Source organism: Gopherus evgoodei, chromosome 1 (genome assembly GCF_007399415.2).
Source record: "Gopherus evgoodei ecotype Sinaloan lineage chromosome 1, rGopEvg1_v1.p, whole genome shotgun sequence".
Classification (NCBI taxonomy): Eukaryota; Metazoa; Chordata; order Testudines; family Testudinidae; genus Gopherus; species Gopherus evgoodei.
The window spans coordinates 47,854,258-47,877,900 of NC_044322.1; the positions used below are offsets into that span (position 1 = coordinate 47,854,258).

General features: G+C 42.5%; 1 protein-coding gene across 1 annotated transcript in view; it reads right to left on the reverse strand.

Moving 5' to 3' along the window:
• Window positions 1-23,643, reverse strand: part of DCLK1 (doublecortin like kinase 1) — a 363,641-nt gene that overhangs the window by 142,141 nt on the left and 197,857 nt on the right. Inside the window, 1 exon segment of the mRNA XM_030543952.1 lies at window positions 22,815-22,914. Coding sequence (XP_030399812.1) covers window positions 22,815-22,914 — 100 coding nt within the window.

The following is a 23,643-nucleotide window of genomic DNA, read 5'->3' on the forward strand; positions in this document are numbered from 1 at the left end:
AACTTTCCGTATTTTATGCTGATCTCTAACATCCCTTCTCCATTTAGAAAAATAGGCCTGATTTCTCCCTCACACCTGTGGAAAGCCGTGGTAATTCTATTGACTTCCACCTGCATAAATAAAACCAATGCAAGAAGAGAATTAGGCCAGTACTGGCAGGCAGATGTCCCTGGACTATAGTGATGAAAGCAGTCTAAGATCCTGAACAGAACACAAATGCTTAGCCCTTTTCTGAACATCCCTTTAAGCTCTTGGCCTCACTGGTATTTTGTGGCAATAAGATCCACACTGAGAAAAAGGTACTTCCTTTTTCCATTATAAAACGTGTAGCCATCTTCACTGAAGGTCCCTTGTTCTTGTATTGTGAGAAAGCGTATATAGGAATGCAGGATTTATCTTCTCCACACAACTAACTGCATTCTTCCATTATGACCTCTCATTTGCCTCCACTATAAGCTAAAAAGACCAAGTCTTTTCAATCTCTTTTCAAGTCTCCTCTAGCCCTGTACCCCCTATTTTCATCATCTGTATCTGAACCTGTTCTATTTCTGTTACCTCTCTGAGATAAGTTGACTAGAATTGAATGTAGTATTCCAGGACAGTGTACCATCAATTTTTATATAATGACATATTTCAATATTTTCTATTCCATTTCACTTATGATCCACCTTAAAGTTATATGGTTGTGTTTCCTTGTTTGTTAAAAGATCTCAACTACACATAGAGCATAGGCTGTGCAGAATGGCTGACTGGGATTTTCCCTCAGTGGTTACAGAAATATGCACAAACAGTTGAAATAATTCCACCCAAGGTGCTTTATGTTGCATTTGTCAGAACAAACTTGCCATTTGCAAATGCTGCCGCTATGCTGCTCACTAAAGCTGGGCAGAAGAGTACTCCTGTCCCGCGAATATCTGAGAGTTTGAAATTTTTTTCCCCATCTTAGATTGGGACAAAGTCAAAATCTCAAAAATATTTGTGATCCAACAAAACCCAGTTCTTTTTTCCACTCTAGGTAAATAAAAAGATTTTGTTCTGGTGATTTAGAAATTAAACATTTTTATTTTAACCCTTTTTCCTTTTTTAAACATTTTTTCGGTTTAGCTTGAATTTTGAAACAAAGTCATTTCAAACTGGAAGACTGGAGTTTTTCATTTTGAAAAAAGTTGAAACATTCTAATTCAACATTTTGAAAACATTTTTCCTCCAACATTTCTTCAAGCTGGGAAACTTGCCAAGCTTGACCCTGTTTTCCAAACAGTTTTGATTTTGACAAATTGCTTTTTTTTTTTAATCAGTTGAAAAAAATCCTGACTAGCTTTATTATTCACTCTCTTTTTCCAGATCATTGGTGTCTATTAGGCACCACCAGTCTTAACGTAGCATCTTAAAGCATCTTCCCTCCTGCCTTTGTTGCCAAAATGAAAATTGACCAAATTTTCTTCACTCCGTTTTCTACTTACCCAATTTCTAATCTATGACAATGCTTTACCTCTTGGGTAGTTAGTTTCTTTAATAGCTTCTTCTGAGGCTAAAAAGCCACTCAAAATACATTCAAAGTCTTTTTGAAACTCCTGTAAGTTATATCAGCTGGTTTCATCTTTATCAACTGTTTTGTTGAACAGCTCAAAGAACTCTAGTAACTTAGTGAGGCCAAAATTTTACTTCATAGACACTGTGATCGGAACAAATCAGCATAATATGTTCATTTAGGTGTTTTATAATTCTATTTTTAATTATCATTTCAATCAGTTTACTTGGTTCTGAATTAAGGCTACTTGGTCCATATATCACGTAATTAATGCTAAGATTTTGTCATAGATAATTTTAGTAAAAGTCATGGACAGGTCACCAGTAACAAAGAAAAATTCACAGACACCCACAACCTGCCTGTCACTTTTACTAAAAATATCTGTGACAAAATGAGGAGCGGCGGAGTCCCAACACCATCCATGGTGGCTGGGAGCCACGGGGGGCCCCTGCCACCCACAGCGGCCAGGAGCTACTCAGCTCAGAGCCCCTAGCTGCCTGCTGCGGCTGGAACTGCAAGGTCCTCCCAGCAGCTTGGGGCTTTCTGGGGTCCCCACTTCCTTGGGCAGCCAATGTATCCCAGAGCTCTCTGCCACTGCAGGCAGTGGGGGGACATTGCAACTCCCAGCTGCCAAGGGCTGAAGTCACGGAGGTCTCTGGAAGTCACCACGAGAGAAAGGTTCAATTGCATATTGTGCCTGGGATCAGAGAGGGCCAGAAGGAGTAGCTGAAAATGTGTGTCTGACCTTGGAAGAAAACTGAGGAGAGGTTTTTTGGGATGGGGGGCTGTTTGAAAAAACCTCTCTTGATGATGTGAGTATAAGTAACTGTTTCCTGCTATTTGATTTCCTCTGCATTCAGACACACAGGACGTTGTATGCACTTTGTAAATAAACAAAGGATGAATCTAAACAAACAACACAAATATGTAGGGACAAAATTAGAAAGACCAAGGCACAAAACTAATCAAACTAGCTAGAGACATAAAGGATAACAAGAAAACATTTTACAAATACATTAGAAGCAAGAGGAAGACAAAGGACAGAGTAGGCTCTTTACTCGATGTGGGTGGGAATAACAGAAAATCTGGAAATGGCAGAAGTACTTAATGACTTCTTCGTTTTGGTTTTCACCAAGAAGGTTCGTGGTGATTGGACATCTAACAGTGAATGCTAGTGAAAATGAGGTAGGATCAAAGGCTAAAATAGGAAAAGAACAAGTTAAAAATTACATAGACAAAGTAGATGTCTTCAAGGTCATCAGGGCCTGATGAAATGCATCGTAAAATACTCAAGGAGCTGACTGAGGAGCTATCTGATTAGTTATTATCTTTGAAAAGTCATGGAGGACGGGAGAAATTCCAGAAGACTGGAAAAGGGCAAATATAGTGCCCATCTATAAAAAGGAAAATAAGGACAACATGGAGAATTACAGACCAGTCAGCTTAACTTCTGTACCCGGAATGATAATGGAGCAGATAATTAAGCAATCAATTTGCAAACATTTAAAAAATAATAAGGTGATAAATAACAGTCAGCATGGAATTGTCAAGAACAAATAGTGTCAAACCAACCTGATTGCTTTCTTTGACAGGGTAACAAGCCTTGTGGATAGTGAGGAAGCTGTAGACATGGTATATCTCAATTTTAGTAAAGCTTTTGACACTGTCTCTCATGACCTTTTCATAAACAAACTAGTGAAATGCAATCTAGATGGAGCTCTTATAAGGTGGGTGCAAAACTGTTTGGAAAACCATTCCCAGAGAGTAGTTATCAGTGGTTCACAGTCATGCTGGAAAGGCATAATGAGTGGGGTCCCATAGGGATCAGTTCTGCTTCTGTTCAATATCTTCACCAATGATTTAGATAATGGCATAGAGAGTACACTTATAATGTTTGCAGATATCAAACTGGGAGGGATTGCAAGTGCTTTGGAGGATAGGATTAAAATTCAAAATGATCTAGACAAACTGGAGAAATGGTCTGAAGTAAATAGGATGAAATTCAATACAGACAAATGCAAAGTACTCCACTTAGGAAGGAACAATCAGTTGCGGACACAGAAAATGGGAAATGACTGCCTACTGTGGAAAGGGATCTGGGGGTCAATAGTGGATCACAAGCTAAATATGAGTCAGTGTAATACACTGTTGCAAAAACACACAACAAACATCATTCTGGAATGTATTAGCAGAAGTGTTGTAAGCAAGACACGAGAAGTAATTCTTCTGCTCTACTCCGTGCTGATTAGGCCTTAACTGGAGTATTGTGTGGAAAGATGTGGCCAAATTGGAGAGAATCTAGAGAAGAGCAACAAAAATGATTAAAGGTCTAGAAAACATGGCCTATCAGGGAAGATTGAAAAAAGTGGGTTTGTTTAGTGTGGAAAAGAGAGGACGGAGATGGAACATGTAACGTTTTTTCAAGTACATAAAAGGTTGTTACAGGGAGGAGGGAGAAGAATTGTTCTTCTTAATCTCTCAGGATCGGACAAGAAGCAATGGGCTTAAATTTCAGCAAGGAAGGTTTAGGTTGGACATTAGGAAAAATTTCCTAATTGTCAGGGTGGTTAAGCACTGAAATAAATTGCCTAGGGAGGTTGTGGAATCTCCAACATTGAGGATTTTTAAGATCAGATTAGACAAACACCTGTCATGGATGGTCTATAAAATATTTAGACCTGCCATGAGTGCAGGGGACTGGACTAGATGACCTACTGAGGTCCCTTCCAGTCCTATGATTCTATGAAAACTGCTAATATCTGAGTATCACCAATTTCTACTCCCAACTGGAACACCCAACTTTGATTATCTGCTCAGCTCAAAAAGGGGCAAAAGTACAATATTTACTGTGTTCCAGACCTCCAGAATAATAACCAGTACTTACATATCAGCTGATCCCATGGTGGATTGAGATAGCCCATTTCCTCACCTCTCATCTATTTAAGGTGTGAGTGAGAGAGCGTGCACAACACCATGCGAAGGCAGTGACAGAAGGAAACTACCCCACATACACCTGGCTTCACTGAATCTGTTCTTCAGTAAGAGTGCAACCCTTGAAACCTCCAAGGTGGGGGGTCTTTGTCTGGACTAATGGGGAAAAAAGGGTAGTGACTCCTTTAAGGGTACTCTACCTCTCTCATGAGTCAGGAGAGGAGAGTGGGACAGCTAAGAAAAGAAAGAGAAGACATTACCTGCAAGAGTGGGTGAACCAATGGAGCTCAGGTAAGCTATTTCACTATGCACACCAAAGAGAGGCTATATAAACCTTGCTCCTCCAGCCTGAGCCCCCCTCATGCCCAGATTAGTAGCCAAGGTACTTGCTGGCACCTTCTTGTGGCAGGTGTCCAGTGCAGACCATTTGTTCCACAGGCAATCTGGAATTGGAAGTAGATTTAGGAGAAGTCTAAATAAAGTAAGGATTGAGATTGGGACTGAGGCTCCAAATGTCTGGTACAGCAAAACCAGTACCCTAATCCTTATACAAGGAGTCCTAGCAGTAGGGCTGGGATTAGGTGTGGAAAGCTGTGTGGCTGGCAGCAACCCCGCACCAGGTGGAAATGATTAAGGAAGGAATCATGACCTGCACTGTATGAGTTATTGCTGGATAGTTCCCAGAAGAGTTACGTAATAAAGTTACAGCCTAATTAAAGCATCTCCCTTGAATCTTGTCTTTCTTTACGTGTGTCCAAGACAACTCCTCCTCACAGACCATGTGTCTTCATTAGAAACTCCCTTGCCTTGTTTTTCTGCTGGCAATCAGTCACAGTTCTAAATTATTAGAGGAGATATTTTTTCTTCTATTTTACAGCGCCAGAACAAGATACTCAGGAGATTTAAATTCCTTTGCTTTTTAATTGCCCTCCCCTTGCTAATGAGTTGCAACCCTGCACCTTCCTCATATCAGCAAAAAAAGAGGCTGTCACAGGTTCTTCCCCCCATCTTGCTTCAATCCATTTCAAGACTCTACAGGACTTTCCTTCCATAAAACAAGTGTTACAATTTCTCCCAAACAAAATTAAAAGGATAAAGCTCCAACTGAAGAACTGCTGAATTTAAATCACAGCTGCATGACCCACCACCTACATGTGTTCAATGCCATGGCAACAGGAAACTCTTAATTCTTAGTCATCCTTAGAATAATCCACACAGAACATTAGCATACAGTCCTGCAATGAGCTATGCTATGTGAAGAGTTCCCTTGAAGGTAACTGGTTTACAGACACACACTGAATTGAGGTACATCACACTGAATTTGAAAGGGGAAGGGAGGAGGAAAGGAGAATCCACTGTTTCCATTGGTTTATTTTTTGGAGACATATGTCATTGTACCAGTATTTCAGAATGCATCATAAAAAAGGGTGGTCATAGCGGATTTTGCTGGAGCCAGTATACAGTGGTTTTGTACTGACATCTTTGCAGTAAGGTTACAATGTATTTTTTATATTTAATATATCTGTGCCTGTAAACAAAGTATATAAATATGTATGAAGTGCACACCTACCACTGAAGTACTGTGCTTCTGATTTCAGCACTTTGAAATATTTTCCAGGTTGTTTTTGACTCTCAGCTGGTGTATGGGAGTTTGTGTTTGATAAGATTAAGAAAAAGCTTTAATGAATATTAAGGACGAATATATTATCCTCGTGTGCCTTTAGAAAGTTTGATACTTTCTAAAAGCTAATGAATTATGAATTTTGAATAATTATCCTTTTTTCAAAGGATCCTGACAGTATAACAAACTCTGTGGACATTTCTGGTTAGAAAGAAAAGTGTGCTTATTCAAGACTTCTGGTAACTCTCCACCTATAGGACCTCAAAAGATCCAAGTATGAGAAGTGGGGAGTCAGGGTGTTCTAAGGTGATATTACACTAAATACATTTGTTCCAGCGCAGGAACCTCTGAACCAACCAGCAACAACTGATGAAGAGCCAAGTCTTTGGGGCACATTCTAATACCATTTAATAGATGGCATTGTACATTCAGGTTTTCAGACTAAATGATGAAGTAGAGAACTCTTTCACTAAGAGGGTGGTGAGGCTACCTAGGGAGGTGGTGGAATCTCCTTCCTTAGAGCTTTTTAAGGTCAGGCTTGACAAAGCCCTGGCTGGGATGATTTAATTGGTGATTGGTCCTGTTTTGAGCAGGGGGTTGGACTAGACGACCTCCTGAGGTCCCTTCCAACTCTGATATTCTATGATTTATCCTGAAGGTACATCATACAAACTCATGATGACTAGAGAAAATTGAAGCTTCTCTGTACTACATGGTCAAAGAATTACCTATCCAAGGATCAAAGTGTTTCTGTTTGCAAATAGTTCAGATTCCAGTCGTCCCTAGAGTAGAAAGAATCCATGGAATATAATAAATATGAATGGACTGGGCCAAGACTACAAGTATTTTATTTTACACTACATTTCCTACAAAACTAATGAGTAAATTAACAACAGAGAGGAAATGAATTATAACAAGATGGACAAAAAAAACCCCAAAAAACTAGACAAGGAAGGCCAATCTCAGAAGTACTCTGAAATCAAAAGAGAAGGTTATTTACCTGTAACAGGAGCTTATTTGAGGTTCATGGTTCCTATTTGGATTTCGAACATGTGGGTGTACGTGCACACCATCCATGTGCCAGAGCTGAAAAGTTTTTGTAGCAGTGTCCATTGTCCCACATGGGTGTCATGCATCCCCTCACGCTCTCTGCCGAGGGTATAATAGGCCATGTGGCTTGACGCCTCTCCGGTACCCTTCTTATCACTGAGTGGTCAAGTTCACAGCAGAGGAGATGAAGGGCGGATATTGGAATCTGAATAGGGACCACACATCTCAAAGAACCTCAGTTACAGGAAAGGAACCTCTTCCTCTTCTTTTTTGAGTGATTCCCTATATGGATCCCAAACATGGATGAGTAGTGAGCAGCGTGGCCATGGGTAAAGGATGTGCTCAGGAATGTGGTCTGTTGTATAGCACAGCCCACAGCTGCATCTGTAGCTAGCAAAATGAAACATGAAAGTGTGCATGGAACGCTACGTTGCTGCACTTCAAATGTCCTATCAGGAGATGTTGGTTGAAGTGAGCCACTGTGGCTACTTGTGGTAGTGTCGAGTGTGCCATGATGACATCAGGGGCATTACGTTGAGTGTGTGGCATTCGCAAATGCACCTGGACATCCATTTGGAAACGCGCTGTGAGGAGAGTGGCTTGGCCATTAAAATGGTTGGCAATCACTACAATGAGTCTTGGTAACAGGGTTGAAGGCATGGGTTTGGTGAAGTTAGAATGTCAATGCACATCAGATGTTGAGGTTGTGGAGGTCCCTGTCCTTGTAGGAGGTGTGGGGTTTGGAGTGGAATCCTGGGAGGAGGATACATTGATTTAGGTGGAACTCCGACAGCACTTTAGGAAGGAATATAGGGTGGAGAGGTAAGGAAACTTTATCTTTATGGAAGATGATGTAAGGGCAGATCAGCCATCATGGCTGTCAGTTCACTGACCCATCTAGCCATGATAAGAAGGTTACTTTCATGGAAAGATGGGAAAGGAAAGACGTTGCCAGAGCCTTAAAGGGTGGTTTCATGAGAATGGAGAGAATGAGATTAAAGTCCCATGAGGATGTGTGTTTGAGTATGGGCAGAAAGGTGTTCAGCAGCCTTTTAGGAAGTGCATGGTATTAAGGTGTGAACAAGGAAGCACTGTCCATCAGGGGGAGAAAGGCACTGAGAGTTGCTAGGTGGACCCATATGGAGCTGAGCGGTAGGCCCAACTGCATTTGAGACAGTAGTCAAGGACAATAGGTATGGATATCATACGCAGTGGGCATTGGTGATGGTGAGCTCAGGATATGAAGCGCTTCCATTTTGTCTAGTAGCAGGCCCTGGTGGATGCCTTCCTGCTCTAGGTAAGGAGATGTCACACTGTGGTGGAGCACGCTTGGTCTATTCCCAAGCTCATCCAAAAACCAAGCTGTGAGGTGAAGAGAGCAGGAAATGGGATGTCGGAGTTGGTCCTGCTCTTGTGTGAGGAGATCTGGTAGCATGCGGAGGTGCAGTAGTGTGTGGGTGGAGAGGTTTAAGAGGTCTGTGAACCAAACTGATATTGCCAAAATGGGGCTATGAGGATCACAGTCACTTGATCCCGACAGACCTTGTGCAAGACTTGTGGAAGGAGGGGAAGGGGAGAAAAGGCATAGTGGAGGGAGCCTGTCCAGGGAAAGAAAAGAATGTCACCTTATGAGTACTCCCCCCCAGTTTGCGGTTCTCTCAGGTGACAAAGAGGTCCCAGTGCAGCGTGCCTCACTGGCAGAAGAGGCACTGGAGTGTGGCATCCTTCAGCTCCCATTCATGATTCAAATAGAGCAGAGGTCCCCAACGCGGTGCACAAGGGGGCGTCTAAGTGCACCTACGCACTGGCTTCGAGCATCCGCCGAAATGCCGCAGATAAGCTGCGTCATCCAGAGGCATCACCGCCGAAATGCCACCGATTTTCAGTGGTATTTCGGCGGCAACGCCTCTGGATGCTGCTGCTTGTCGGTGGCATTTCAGCAGCGATGCCTATTGACATTGACGCTTGTCAGTGGAATTTCAGCAGATTCTCGTCTGCTGCCACGGTCCTCCATAGCTCGAAGGTTGGGGACCACTGAAATAGAGTGTCCGGCTAAGTACATCTGCCAGGGTACTTTGGGTGCCTGGGAGGTATGTGGCCTGGAGTGAGACTTGAAGCTTCAGTCCAAAGGTGGATGGATTCTGAAGAGGTAGGGAGACTTGGCACCACGCTGTTTGCTGATGTAAACTACTGCTGCAATGTTTTAGGAGAGTAATTGGATGTGAGGGGAAGAAATGCTTGGTAGCAGCAGGTGAGATGGACTGCCCACAGCTCCAAGACGTTTATATGCATCCTGGCTTCCCGAGGCATCCAGACCCACTGTGCAGTATGGTGGAGGAAGGCGTCTGTTGTGAGCGTGGCTTGTGGTGTAGGAGGTTTGACATCTATGAAGGATGTCAGTGCTTGTCAAGGGATCAGGACTTTGCTGTCCAGGCAGTCATGATGTGGAAGTAAGTATCTTTCATGTCGAGAGCCACAAACCAGGCTCCTGGAGAGAGGGAATGGATACAGTAGAACCTCAAAGTTACGAACATCAGAATTATGAACTGACCAGTCAATCACACACTTCATTTGGAACCGTAAGTATGCTATCAGGCAGTAGCAGAGTGTGGGGGGTAGAAAATACAGTACAGTACTCAAATGTAAACTAATAAAAAAATAAAGGGAAAGTTTAAAAAAAATTTAATAAGGTAAGGAAACTGTTCCTGTGCTTGTTTCATTTAAATTAAGATGGTTAAAAACTGTGATTTTCTTCTGCATAGTAAAGTCAATCTTCAGTAATAAACTTTTGAAAGAACCACCGTCATCATATGGAATTTGACTTTCTGGAAAAAAATGTTGAGCACTCAAAGGCCCTCCACCCTTCTTGGGATAAGGAAGTACAGGACCTAGAACCTCTTCCCCTGTAGGGAGGTGGGATCAGTTCTATTCTCCTCGAAGGCACCATAGTGTCAGCTTTTTGTTGGAGGAGGACTTGATGGGAAGAGTCCCCCCAGAGGACATCTAGGCGCTGATGATGTGGAAGTGACAGGAATTCTATATAGTATCCATGGTGGATGATCTGTAGTACCCAACTGTCCATGGCGATCTTGCCTCAATTGCAGGTGAACAGGGCAAGACAGCCCTCAAAGATTATATGGGGTGCCAGAGGAAGGGATGGTAGTTGGGTTGTGGTTCTTGACAAGTATATCAGAAGTGTTCTTTGGATTGTTGCAGGGAGAGTGTCAAGGGGGTGGTTGTGGAGGTGGGGTAGTGTGGTCTCTAGGATCACTGCCATGAACATGGCACCTCCTGCTGACTTTTGTAGTATGCCAGATGGGGGCCTGTGGTCAGGGACGGTATAGTTGCTTTTACTGCCTGCATCTTGGCGCTGAGAGATGTCAGGAGATCCGAGTCTGGCGCGAGAGTCCTTAAGAGAATGAAGGGATGCATCAATCTTGACACTGAAAATTTTTTGGCGTTGAAAAGAAGGTCCTCTATGGTGGTTTGAACTTCCATGGGGAATTTGGAGGACTGCAGCTACGAGTCTCTACAGAGCACTACTCTGGTTGCAAGCAAGCAGGAAGCAGCGTCGACCGCATCAATGGCAACTTGGAGGCCTACCTTGCCCACCAACCAACCCTCATCCAAAGTGCCGGGAACTGCTGCTGGTGCTCTGGCGGTTGCTATCCTTGAACTCTGCTAGGTTCGAGTAATTATTAAAGTCACATTTAGCTAACAGGCCTCGATAACTGGCAATCCTGACCTGGAGCCCAACAGAGGAATAGGCTTTCCAGCCTAGCAGGTCCATCTTTTTAACTGCTCTGTCCAAGAAGGTGGATTTTTGAGGGTGCTGGTGGGCTCGCTCCACCACTGTGTGGCTCATCAGGGAGTCGGAGGGAGGATGGGTAAAAAGAAACTCCTTTCCATTAGCCAGTACAAAATATCTCAACTCTCTCCCTTTTAGAAGAGGGGAAACAAGAGGCAGGGGTGTATCACATGTTTATGACAATTCTAGGATGGTCTTGTTGATAGGGAGAGCTGCTCGAGAAAGCCCCTGGGGCTGGAGGATATCCAGGAGCTGATGCAGTTCCTGGACCTCCTAAAATGGAAATCCCAAATCCTCTACAACCCGCCAGAGCAGTTCTTGATATTGGCAGTGGTCATCCAGTAAGAAAAGGAAAGAAGAAGCGCCTTGTCTGGGATGAAGAGGCCACCATGGGAACCAGCGGCACCAGTTCCTCCCTCCTCTACCTCATAAGCAGGTGGTGCTGGAAGCTGCAAAGGGGACGGTTGGTATGAGGCTACTGATGGTGCTTGAATCCCCAGTAGGGATCCCAGGGTGGCTAGTAGGGCCAATAGAATCAGAATCGTAGGACTGAAGGGGACCTTGAGAGGTAATCTAGTCCAGTCCCCTGCACTCATGGCAGGACTAAGAATTATATAGACCATCCCTGACAGGTGTTTGTCTAACCTGCTCTTAAATATCTCCAATAACGGAGATTCTACAACATCCCTAGGCAATTTATTCCAGTGCTTAATTACCCTGACAGGTAGGAAGTTTGTCCTAATCTCCAACCTAAACTGCCCTTGCTAGTAGGGCCAATAGAATCAGAATCGTAGGACTGAAGGGGACCTTGAGAGGTAATCTAGTCCAGTCCCCTGCACTCATGGCAGGACTAAGAATTATATAGACCATCCCTGACAGGTGTTTGTCTAACCTGCTCTTAAATATCTCCAATAACGGAGATTCTACAACATCCCTAGGCAATTTATTCCAGTGCTTAATTACCCTGACAGGTAGGAAGTTTGTCCTAATCTCCAACCTAAACTGCCCTTGCTATAATTTAAAGCCATTGCTTCTTGTCCTATCCTCAGAGATTAAGGAGAATAATTTTTTCTCTCCCCCTTGAAACAACCTTTTATGTACTTCAAAACTGTTATGCCCCCTCTCAGTTCTCTTCTCCACACTACACAAACCCAATTTTTCAATCTTCCCTATTTTCTAGACTTCATATTTTTTGTGGCTCTTCTCTGGACTTTCTCTAATTGTTCCATATCTTTCCTGAAATGTGCTGCCCAGAAGTGAACACAATACTTCAGCGGAGGTCTAACGAGCATGCAGTAGAGCAGAATTACTTTTTGCGTCTTGCTAACAACACTCCTGCTAATACATCCCAGAAGTATGTTTGTTTTTTGCATCAGTGCTACACTGTTGATGCTCATTTAGCTTGTGATCCACTATGACCCCCACAGATCCCTTTCTGCAGTACTCCTTCCTAGGCAGTTATTTCCCATTTTGTATGTATGTAACTGATTGTTCGTTTGTAAGTGGAGTACTTTGTAAGGGTCTCTTGGCATAGGTGGTCCTTGCAGGTAGTGGTCCCACGGTTCCGCAGCAGGATCATAAACTGGGGACTGACGTGACCAGCATTGAGAGTCTGGACTCAGGTGTGAAGCGGGAAAGAATGAAGATTCTGGCTCTGAGAGTCCCTTGGACTTAGAGAACGGGTTCTGGTAATGGGAGTGCCGGACGGAGGTGGGCAGTGGTCCAGAGAATAAAGGGAAGTGAAGGCATGGAAGGAGCAATTCCTCCGTTCACAGCAGCAGTTCTAGGCAACTGAGAATATGAGGCATCACATGGGACAATCCCGAAGGTCCAGGTGGTGTTGGTGGTATGGGCAAGAAACATGCCTGCATCAGCGGATCCTGTCTGCACTTCTACTTATCCTCTGTCTGGGGGAGTTTGGGAGCTGGTCCAGCAGGACTGACACATGACTTCTCACCTGACTTGGCATGGCTCAGAGAGGAAATCCTGCATTTCTGAGCAGTCCTGGAAGGTAATCTGCTCTTATGCCCATGGCCATGTTTCTTGGTCTCATGGTGGGTCTTGTCCAACTTCCTTGGTACCACCAGATCCAGTGCTGCAGAGGTAGTCGGAGGGGCTCTTGCTGCTGGTGATGGACACTGCGCTCCCAGTTCCACCAGTCCCAGTTCCCAATGCACCATTAAGAACTTCCAAAGGCGAAGTTCTCTAGCTTTCTGCATACGTGGCAGGAATGAGGTCCGGACAGTACAATGGGCCACAATGTGGGCCTTGCTGAGGCATTACAGACAATGCTGGTGCTTGTTGCTCATAGAAAATGAGTGCAGGCAAGAGGCACAGTTTTAAAAGACTGGAAGCCAGGGCACAGTCCACTGGAGTGGGGACGGGGGAGGACTTCCCCAAATGGGGGGAAGATCTATGCTAACTATCTAACTATAACAATAAATGCATACCAAACACAGTAAAACAGCTATCTATTACTACGTACAAGAAAAAAAACAGACAGAAGGTCATTCTCTTAGTTAAGCTGAGCGCGCGAAAGAACAGGGGTTCTGACTCAGGCCATATGGCCTAAGAGGCAACTGGACAGGTGTCAACCTGCACAGCCTATTATACCCTCAGCTGAGAGCATGAGGGGATGCACAATGCACATGTGGGTCAGTGGACACTGCTACTAAAACCTTCCGGCTCTAGAGACTGGCACACGTGCACATCCAGGTTTGGAATCCATATAGGGACCATCACTTGAAGAAGTTTGTTCTATTCCTCATACTAAAATTATAGCATCTAGGCACTGAACAGCTTAAGGGGCCTCAGAGGAGACTGAGTCACAGCTAATTCACAGGACACAATTAGTTGGTGGTTTGTTTTTATCCTTTTGTTTTGCAACTTTATCAATCTGAAATGAAAGGATGGATGAAAGTCCCTCCAAGCCCACTCAAAGCAGCTTAACATAGTCAGAAGTCATTGCCTTGAGAAAGCAAAAAGAACAGTCTTGTTCTATGCGTGTGAATGGGGCACCACATAAATCACAGATGATGCTCCTAGGCTGCAAAACAAGAAACCATATGTGCAAAAGCAGTAATCACATGAGCAAATTAGGGGTTCAAGTGCACACACAAAACACTTATGAAGATCTGCATACCAATTTTACTTGCTTTATCCATAGTCATACACATCAATTTGTGCATGGAACTGGCAGTTAAAAGCAAGACCATAATCATTTTGCATTTGAAAATATAACAGATACTTAATGTTGAGGAAAAGAGCTACTCATTCACAGTGACAACACTTTCCCCGCAATGATTAACTAATTTCAATATCCCAGTGTCTAAAATAAGTCCAAGAGGTTATAAAACAACAAAAAATACTGTTACAATTAAAAAATTCAGTTACGATGAAAAAAATAGCAGCAAATACATTCTGCCCGCATTTTGGCATTAACTGATCACTGTTGCAATATCTGAAGAGTCTTCACTATAGTGGTTGATCTCATGCTAAGGACACCTTCACATTTGTTTCCTTTTATTCAGGGCTGGTTGAAATTTTTACATTAATTTTTTTGCAGTGAAAAAATGCAGTTTCATCAAAATTGAAAGGTTTTGTGAAAATGGTTTGATTTCAATGAAGTTTTTGATCTTTTGACCAAAAGAATTGACAAGATTTTCATAAAAAGAATCAAAATTATCTGTGAAAAATTTCCCAAAATAATTTAATTCAAAATATTCCATGGAAATAAACTCGATTTTTTGACCAGCTCTACTTTATTGATTAATGTTTTAGTCAGATTCTTTTTTAAAAAGTAAAAGCAGGCGAATACTGCAAAACAATTATGTAAGCAGAGTCAGGATAAGCTCTACCCTGACATCTGGTGGGAAGAATTTCAGAGAGTGTATTTGCATAGGCACGCCTACCCTATCCCAGACTGCCGAGCTGTGGGACTGCTTTGTGACAAATGACTCAACCTCAGTTGGGTGGTACTTGCTAGACAAGGGACATGGGTTCCAAAACCCAGTGAATTGAGAGAGGCTGGGGACAGGTATCTGTGCCTGGTGGTGCAGTCTCCTTGTGGAGCCAGAAGCACCAGTTCCATCCCCTCCTCTCTCCACTGTGGAATGTCAGAGTTGATTTTTTTTATTCCCTCAAGAATCTAAATACAGGTTACTGAACTGAACTCACTTTGGGCTCATGGTGCACTAGCACTGGGGCTCCCCTACTAAGAGCTGAGATCACTAAGAGTTGAAATCACTAAAGAGCTGAAATTACTGAGCTGAGAGCACTGAGTACTGTGCTAACTAGTAGGGGAGCCTGAAGCTATACTGTGGAACAGAGCAGCTGGCGGAGTGGAGCAGTTGTGGGGATGGCTGGAGTGGATCACGGGACAGCTGGTGGCAGCAGAGCGGCTGGCAGAGCGGAGTAGCTGTGGGACGGATGGAGCGGCCCACAGAGCAGCGGAGCCGAGCAGTTTGCAGGGAGAACTAGAGCAGCTCATGGAGCAGAGCAGCTGGTGGAGCGGAGTGGTTTCTGAGGACGGCTGGAGGAGCAGAGTGGAGCGGCTGGTAAAGCGGAGCAGTTCGTGGAGAAGGCGGAAGCAGAACCCACGGAGAGGCAGGGCAGTTGGCCCCAGACCACGTAAGGTGCCCCTTTCTACCCAGGCTGGGGGGAGGGACCTATACAGATAAACTCTCGAACTCTGGGGTGGCATTGACCAGAGACTTTTGGGTTGTTGGACTTTGGGGTGATTGGACTTAAAACCCTAAGGGGAAAAAGGACAGTGCCAAACGTACTTGGAGGTGGATTTTTGTTTATGGTTTGTGTTATGACCCTGTTTGTGGTGTTTCTCCAATGGGATGCTGCATTGATTCCTTCCTTTATTAAAAAGATTTTGCTACACTCAGGCTCCGTGCTTGCGAGAGGGGAAGTATTGCCTCCTAGAGGCGCCCAGGGGGGTGTGGTATGTGAGTGTCCCAGGTTACTGGGTGGGGGCTCGAGCCGGTTATGCATTGTGTTACTGAAAAGGAACCCCTGGATACTGAACCCGGCCCTTGTTGCTGCCAACTCAGAGGGGCAGAAGGGTTACATTTTAAAGATGTCTGCTTCAAACCTACAAAGTGTATTAGCTTCAACTTAACAATCCTGTTTTATTGGCTTTGATGACAGGCTACAGTAATAGAAATGCTAAGAAATCATTTTCTGTGACTAGACAGAGGTAACCTTTTGTTCACAGAAACATTCATAGGAAGTGTCAGCTATGTAAATATGCATGCAAATAGTGTGAGTGAAGGTGTAGGCTGTTCAGTGTCCACATGGCTCTCTTGACTCTCTGGTGTCCTTCCTCCTGTTTATAAAATGTTTAATTATCAACTCAGGGAGCAGAACCAGTGCCTTATAACTTATTGACCACACCTACACTGCACAGATAGCTAGGGAGGTTGTGGAATCCCCATCATTGGAGGTGATTCATTACGGGTAAAACAAACATGTCAGGGATGGTCTAGGTATACTTTGTCCTGCCTCAGCACAAAGGAGTGGATTATATGATCTCTTGAGGTCCCCTCTAGCCCCATATTTCTATGAAAGTGTTAGATAAAAAGGTGAAGTGCATTACAGAAATAATTATGACAAATACAACACTTAAGATAGAATACCGAATAGTCAAAGGCACAGTCAAAGCAAATAGCTTGCAAATATATAGTGTAGGATTATAAAACATATATGATTGCATAAAGCAGTCAAACATTCAAACAATGAACATATTTATAAAATAATCAAAATGCTAGTAGATAATTCCTCAAGAGGAAAAAAGGCTTTATTTAGTAGAATATTATATCAACAGTGATTTTTATATAGCTAACAGTCTGTTCCTAATATTTTAAACTTAGGTTATGTTTCTTTTGAGCTCATTCTCTTTTAAACAATTAACTGCAATCCAAGATATTTTTCAATATCACAAGGACCAGAGCAAGTCAATAATGAGCTGTAGTATTCATCATATACTGCCACAAAACTCTTGGCGTGGGACAGTCTCGCATCATGTAGAAAAGTGTACTGAGGAAAGCTAATATTTTCTTAAAATGAAAGTTCTCTTTATACAGTAAAATTCTAGCTCACGATGCCCTAATTTGTTTCTGCCTCAAATACAGAATCTGTCTCTCTCTCAAGCCTGGCAGTTGACAACATATTAAAGCATCACAGGGCATTGGAAAACTTTACATGTATGCTTTTGTTGAAAGTACAGTTAAATCTCTGAGTCTCGAGAACCCCTGGTAATTTTCCCATTGCCAAAGTGTCAGTTTCTGATGGGGACAGAGTTAGTCAGCCAGCAAGCTCCCTGCTCTTGCATCCAGCCAAAAAGCTGCTCAACACGTCAGTCTGTGTTCTATAAATCAGAGCAGATGGGGATGATGATTGATTTTTCCCTTTCTCCCTTTCGTAGGCAAGACATAATCAAGGTTACAGGAATTTACCAGGTATAAACATGATGCTGCTGACCTTAATTTTTTTCTTTGTGAAATAGTAATCAGATTTTCCTGGCATAATGTTTCCTCCTGGCAAGAGGATGTAATAAAGCTGCTGGCACAAAGAATTTAGGCTAAAGACTAACATTGGCCAGCAAGTCAAGGTGAAATAGGTTTCAAAGAGTCCAGTCTTACTTTTTCCCTAGAAGAGTGTCATTTTCATCACTGCTTCCATTAACATTAATAACTTATTTTTGCATCCAGCCATTCTATATTTGTTGGCAGCAGATATTACTTTGGCCTGTTTTGCAATAGCCTCTTTATAGGAGGTGTCTCAATAGGAGATGACCAAGACTTTCACACTTGTACTGTGTGATGCTTACAGCTTTGAAGCACTGAACCAATGTTAGCAACAGACGAAAATTAAACATATTATTACATCACCAACCACACAGCTTTTTACTGATGTTTTACATTACTAAGAGAGAAGACCAGGCATTAGGAGTTTGTACAAACTCAGGTAGACTCTTCAATTTTAAGATGAGCCCACCCATAGTCTTTGGCTCAGCTATATTCTTATTCATGGAAGGGTGAGATACCAATTCGATCAAATATTGACATGGTTGCCAGGAAGTCTGGTGGTCGGGTCTTTATTTACTGTGTATTTTAACGGTATGAAATCTGAGTACCACACCTAGAAGTTAATGTCAAGGGATAGAGAATCAAAGAATTTAACACACAGTACAGACTATATATTTCTCTCTAAGAGGAATGAATAACTAAAGGAGCTCCCTCAGTTGATCACTGATGGGTATGCAATGCCTTTTCATATGAGATTAAAACAAGTAAGGGAAACATTGAGCTAAGGATGGTCATTTTTTCCTGATAAAATAGGAATAAAAGTAAGTAGAACATTAACATTCAAAAAAAACTTTGCCTATTAATTTCCCACCCTCCACCTTCAATTTCTGCACATCACGTTCCTCTTCACTTCCTTTTTTCAAGATAAACATAAGTGTAGTTCTTATGATCTGGCTGTAATCAGGAAGTGTCATAACATTTTTTCCGAGATCTGGACCTTAGCGTCCAAAATATGGGTGTTAGCATGAAAACCTCCAAGCTTAGTTACCAGCTTGGACCTGGTAAAGCTGCCACCAGCTAGGAATTATACAGTGCCTAGCTCACTGTGGTCTCCCCAAAACCTTCCCTGGGGGACCCCCAGACTCAGATGCCTTGAGTCTTACAACAAAGGGAAATAGCCTCCTCCTCTTGTTTCCTGGTTACTTCCTCCCAGGCTCCCCTCCCTGGACGACCCTAGGAGATTCCCTGCTTCCAGTCCTGGAAACACAAGTACTGAGAGAGCTAATCTCTCTCCCCCCCTCACCCAGAGGGTATGCAAAGTCAGGCTTAGTAAATTTAACACAAAGAGATTTTCCCCCTGACTTCTTCCTCCCACCAGTTCCCTGGTGAGCTGCAGACTCAATTCCCTGGAGTCTCCACTAAAGAAAAACTCCAACAGGTCTTAAAAAGAAAGCTTTATATAAAAAAAAGAAAGAAAAAGATTAAAAATAGTCTCTGTAATAAGATGACAATATACAGGGTCAATTGCTTAAGAAAAAAAAAGTGAACAAACAGCCTTATCCAAGAAGAATACAATTTAACACATTCCAGCAACTACACACATGTAAATACAAAAAAACCAATATAAACCTATTGTCTTACTATTCTTGTACTTACAACTTGGAAACAGAAGATTAGAAAGCCAGGAGATAGAAAAATCACTCTCAGAGCCGAGAGGGTCAGACCCAAGACAAAGAACAAAGAACTCACACCCTAAACTTCCCTCCACCCAGATTTGAAAAAGTCTTGTTTCCTGATTGGTCCTCTGGTCAGGTGTTTGGTTCCCTGTGTTAACTCTTTACAGGTAAAAGAACATTAACCCTTAGCTATCTGTTTATGACAGGAAGTACCAGAGATGTAGTTAAAAAACCTATTGAAGTGATATTTCCAGCAGCATTCCAGGGAAGCAGAGGCAGACCTGCCAATTCTCACCCATTTGGAGTGAAACTCAATCATTGCTAACAATCTTAATGCAACTCAGACTTTTGATAAATAGTTTTGCACTATTTCAAAACAAACCTTTTGGAAAGCTCATTTATTTAATTTGTAACAGTTTTAGAGCCCTAGGGAGATTAATCTCTGGAAAGTGTGGGTGGGTGTGTCAGCCATCAACTGAAGGCTACTTGGGCAAATTCAGCATTGTAAAAACCTAAGGAAAAATGTTGAACTAATTAAGTGGCTGCAAGACTTCACACCCTTCAATGAAACAGAAATATATTCTGGGGTCAGATTTTATTATGTTTACTAATTCCTAACATAAAAACTGTGACTGTTCATTGAAGCTCTCTATACTGGAGAATCAAACAGTACCCCACTCTGGTAAACTCCCACAAGCAGGTGACGATTTACAGCTCATTTTTATTTTGTCCCTAGACAAGAAAGGTTTAAGTGTAAATATTCCAAAAAACACACACTACATCCTTGTAGACAGGATGCTAGTCAGGCAAGTTGAACTACAGAGAGTCAGGCCAAGTTGATACTTTGATAGGAGACCTCCAGAAAACATCTACACGAAGGAGTTTGGCATGTAGCTGCCACTGTTCCCTCCAAGTCAGATCTGTACAAGGCCACAGCGTGGTGCTAAGAGACACTGTGCAGTTGCAGATAAGACAAAATGGAGGTCCTGGTCATTAAAGATCACTTGGATCTCTTCACATGAGTAAGTAGTGCTAACATTGCCTGTTCTGGCTACATTCCAGCTTGGGCAACTGTATTGCTGCCTACTAAATTTCCCTTGTCCTAATTTTTTTCTGTTGTTCTTCAACAGTTACCATACTGCACCTCAAAGGAGGCAACAATACATGTCAATGTGGAATAGACCCAGAGGTGAAAGTAAGCCGGCCCCGCCCTGCATGGAGCACCAGTATTAAAAAAAAAAAAAAAAAAAAAAAAAAAAAAAAAAAAAAAAAAGGTGCAGTAGTGTACCGGCAAATAAGTGAAGCTTTCAGTACTGGCTGACTTTCACCTCTTTCGGCTACACAAAAAAAAGTTCAAACTCAAAGCTAATAAAAGCTTGGAAAGGGAAAACTCACTGTCACATTTGTTTTTGTTTCTCTCCCTCTCCTCCTCCAGCCAGGCTGCCTGATGTGGCTAGGCTCCGTGTTCCCCCGACCCTCCCACTCAACAGGGGCTGCAGGGGCTCCCCTCTAGCTTGTAGCAGGGAGCAGGGGGATTGGCTGAGGGAGAAGCCTCCCCGGGTAGCCTGCTGTCTGCATAAGAACAATTTAAATTTAGCGGTTCACCCCGGCGGTCTGAACCACGGGATTAGGGGCTATTTCTGGCACTCTTGTTAATTTCACTCACAGTTGTTTGGGTGAGGACAAAGTTGGGGCAGGTCTTTTCTGCCCCCGGATGAGGCAAATCGCCCCATCCAGGGTGCAGAAAAGAACTGCCCTGGCTTTAGCCACACACACCCTCAACCACTGTGAGCGAAATTAACAAGGATGCCAGAAATAGCCCCGAATCCCGCAGTTCAGACCGCAGAGGAAACAGCTAAGTTTAAACGGTTCCTATGCAGGCAGCAGGCTACTCGGGGAGGCTTCTCCCTCCACCACTCCTCCTGCTCCCTGCTACAAGCTAGAGGGAAGCCTCTGCAGCCCCTGCTGAGTGTGGGGGTCGGGGGAACAGGGAGCTTAGCCGTGTCAGGCAGCCTGGCTGGAGGAGGGAGGGAGGACAAGGAGAAAAATGTGACTGAGTTTTCAGTCTTATTCCAGTAGTAAAGTTTTATTACAGACAGTACTGTTAGTAGTAATAGTAACTTTATTTTCTATATCTAAAGTCATGCAATGGAATGGATCCATGAAGTATGTAGGAGAGGTGGGTTGCTTGTGTTTGAACTATACAGGTAAGAAATGTAATTTACTTCCACCCTTGACCCCGCCCCTTCCATCTGAGGCCCTGCCCCTTCAGGAGGGGCGGGGCAGAGTGGGACCTGTACCGGTAAGAGCTGTATTTTACTTTCACTCCTGAACAGACCAATCCATGTGTAAAATGTTCACATTAACTCTATAATGAAAGGTTCTATGCAGATGTAAGGCATGTGCATGCGAGTGCACACATGCAGTTCAGAATGTTAATACATACTGGTAAGCAAGTATCTCCCAGCTTATAATATAGGTACTGATAAAGGACTTTCCCCACCCTCCAAAAGCTCATAAATCTGGATCCAGATAAGCCAACCAAAAAATAAAAACCCTCCAAACCTTCCAATTCAATAGGTCAGACAAATACAATTGCATTTTCTATAATATGCTGAATATAAAGATCAGAAAGTAGTGATCTTTAAACATATCTACAATGAATATCTGTGTATTTCTCCTTATTCTAAGCAAAGAAGTCTGTAAGACTCAGACATTATGTTATAAATTATTTAAAGGGGAAAAAAGTGCTGAAGATACATTCATCCAGCTGCAGAGGAAAAAAATCTGGACAAGGAGAGGGAAAAAACAAGCCCTTTAGTCAGTTCCTGATCTACATCACAAATGAATGAGATAATTTGCAGCCTCTTTTTTTGTATTCCTTATGCACAAGACAACTTGCAATTTCTTGGTTGCTGCTACTCATGGTCCAGCACTTAGAAACATCCTTTAATAAAGGGTAGGCAAGTTCAGACCAGAAACATGTTTTCCTCTAAGAGTCTATTTGCTCTAGTGAAGTTACGCAATCGGACTCTGAGAGATTTTACATAGAACACAGATTTCATTTAGTTTTGTATGGGTAGTTTGTCTTAATTTATCATTATTAACTGGCTTCCATATACAACATAGCTTCCTTTTTCATACTACTCCTGGGGTATTACCAAATCCACATTCCAAAGATTTAGCTGGGAGGGGTTGGGAGGAAAGCACTCACTGGGATTGGGAGGAAGAGAGACAATTTTAAGCAATTGTGTGATGTCAAACTAGAATAAATGTACATGGGAGATAAGCCAAGAAGGACCGGTAGAAGATCTATGACCATTCAAATTTGATTTAAAATAAAGACTATACAAAATAGGAGTTTAACCATTCACACCACCCGTTTCCCATAAAAATTACTATGAACTTGGTTTTAATTAAGGAATTGTTGCGAGTTAGCTGATAATAGGCCCTTATTAACCTCACTGTAAGCTTTCAGTTATTTTTGTTTTCTGTATTAGAAATCAAAATTAAAGAACAGACATCCTGATATTGTATCTAAAACTAGTATTATAGTCTGAGCTGACACCATTTTGGCCTTATTTTACAGGCTAAATAAGATCTGGAAAGCTGCCCCACACTTTAATATTGTCTCTTTTTTTAAAATGTGCTATTTTCTTACCACTTTCATCTAGCAAGAAATCATCCTGGTAACGGAACTTTTCTGGTCCACATGCAATAAAAATATCGTCATCACCAAAGAAATCCTGAAGGCACATCACCTGCAAAGGAAAAGGAAAGAAATACATTCAACATGGGATTTTTCATAATAATAATTATAACATTAAATTCCTCCAAGTCTATAGCTGCATGAACACTCTTCAAGTCTAATGATATCAACAGAGATTCTTCTCCAGAGAAATTTCAAAGCAGTGCTTTGACCATCTGTTATGAGTAAGAAACATTTTTATGGACACTTCTGGAAGAGAGATCTAAAGAAGACAGAATGATGTAAATGTCACATTTACTACAAGATGTATCACTATGGTATGAGGCTAGAGCCTTTTGTTTACATATGAGGTTGCATTCAGTAGCTACCGGATAATTAATTTGCTTTTACAGTTCACATTTATATTCTTTGACAGCAGGTATATCAGCTAACAGTTTTGCAGGCAAAATTTACTGTGGCTATTTCAACAAAATTGTGTGACAATGAAGATATGCCTTGTCAGTTTCTCTAGGCTAAATGAAAAGGGGGAAAACCCCATTTTAAGCAGTTACATATTCTCTGCCACTATCCTCTTCAGCTCCTCCAAACAGCAACCCATAGAAATGTGAACCACCTTCTAGCAGACATACCTCTGAGCAATCAAGTCAGTACCAGCCAGGAATCTGACTTCATGTTGAGCAAAAGAATTAAAAAAAAAAAAATGCAAACTGATATAGAAAGTCAGAATTGGGGTAGGGTAGATTAGTGTTCATAGCTGAGATCTCCTAACCCAAGCCATATT